The sequence below is a fragment of the Buceros rhinoceros genome, unplaced genomic scaffold (assembly GCF_000710305.1).
Source record: "Buceros rhinoceros silvestris isolate BGI_N320 unplaced genomic scaffold, ASM71030v1 scaffold9674, whole genome shotgun sequence".
In the NCBI taxonomy this organism is placed as follows: Eukaryota; Metazoa; Chordata; class Aves; order Bucerotiformes; family Bucerotidae; genus Buceros; species Buceros rhinoceros.
In genome coordinates, this window is record NW_010407638.1 from 1 (window position 1) to 253 (window position 253).

A 253-nucleotide genomic window follows, 5' to 3' on the forward strand; every position below is an offset into this window, starting at 1 on the left:
AGTTCGCGGAGCTCCTCTCTGCTAGGGTCTGCTTTTAGTCGCCAGCGATGAGGATCCGTCTGACGAGAAGATGGACGTGGGTGCGCAAAAGCTGCGTGTTTCTCGGCTTCTTGACAATCGCTTACTTCGTTGTCGAGCTGTCGGTTTCTTCCTTCGGTGCCTCCTTCTCGGGAGAGAGCATCACCAAAGGAAAATGGGAGAGGCGCTTCTCTGACAGAGCAGAAGAGGCTGTGGATTTGGCTCCGCCCACTTT

The 253-nt window shown here is 54.9% G+C and overlaps 1 protein-coding gene across 1 annotated transcript in view; it reads left to right on the forward strand.

Annotated features, from left to right (window-relative positions):
• The first annotated feature begins 47 nt into the window (after positions 1-47).
• GALNT4 (polypeptide N-acetylgalactosaminyltransferase 4) overlaps positions 48-253 on the forward strand; it is a 1,864-nt gene continuing 1,658 nt past the window's right edge. Inside the window, exon 1 of the mRNA XM_010134549.1 lies at positions 48-238. Coding sequence (XP_010132851.1) covers positions 48-238 — 191 coding nt within the window. The remainder of the gene's footprint in view (positions 239-253) is intronic.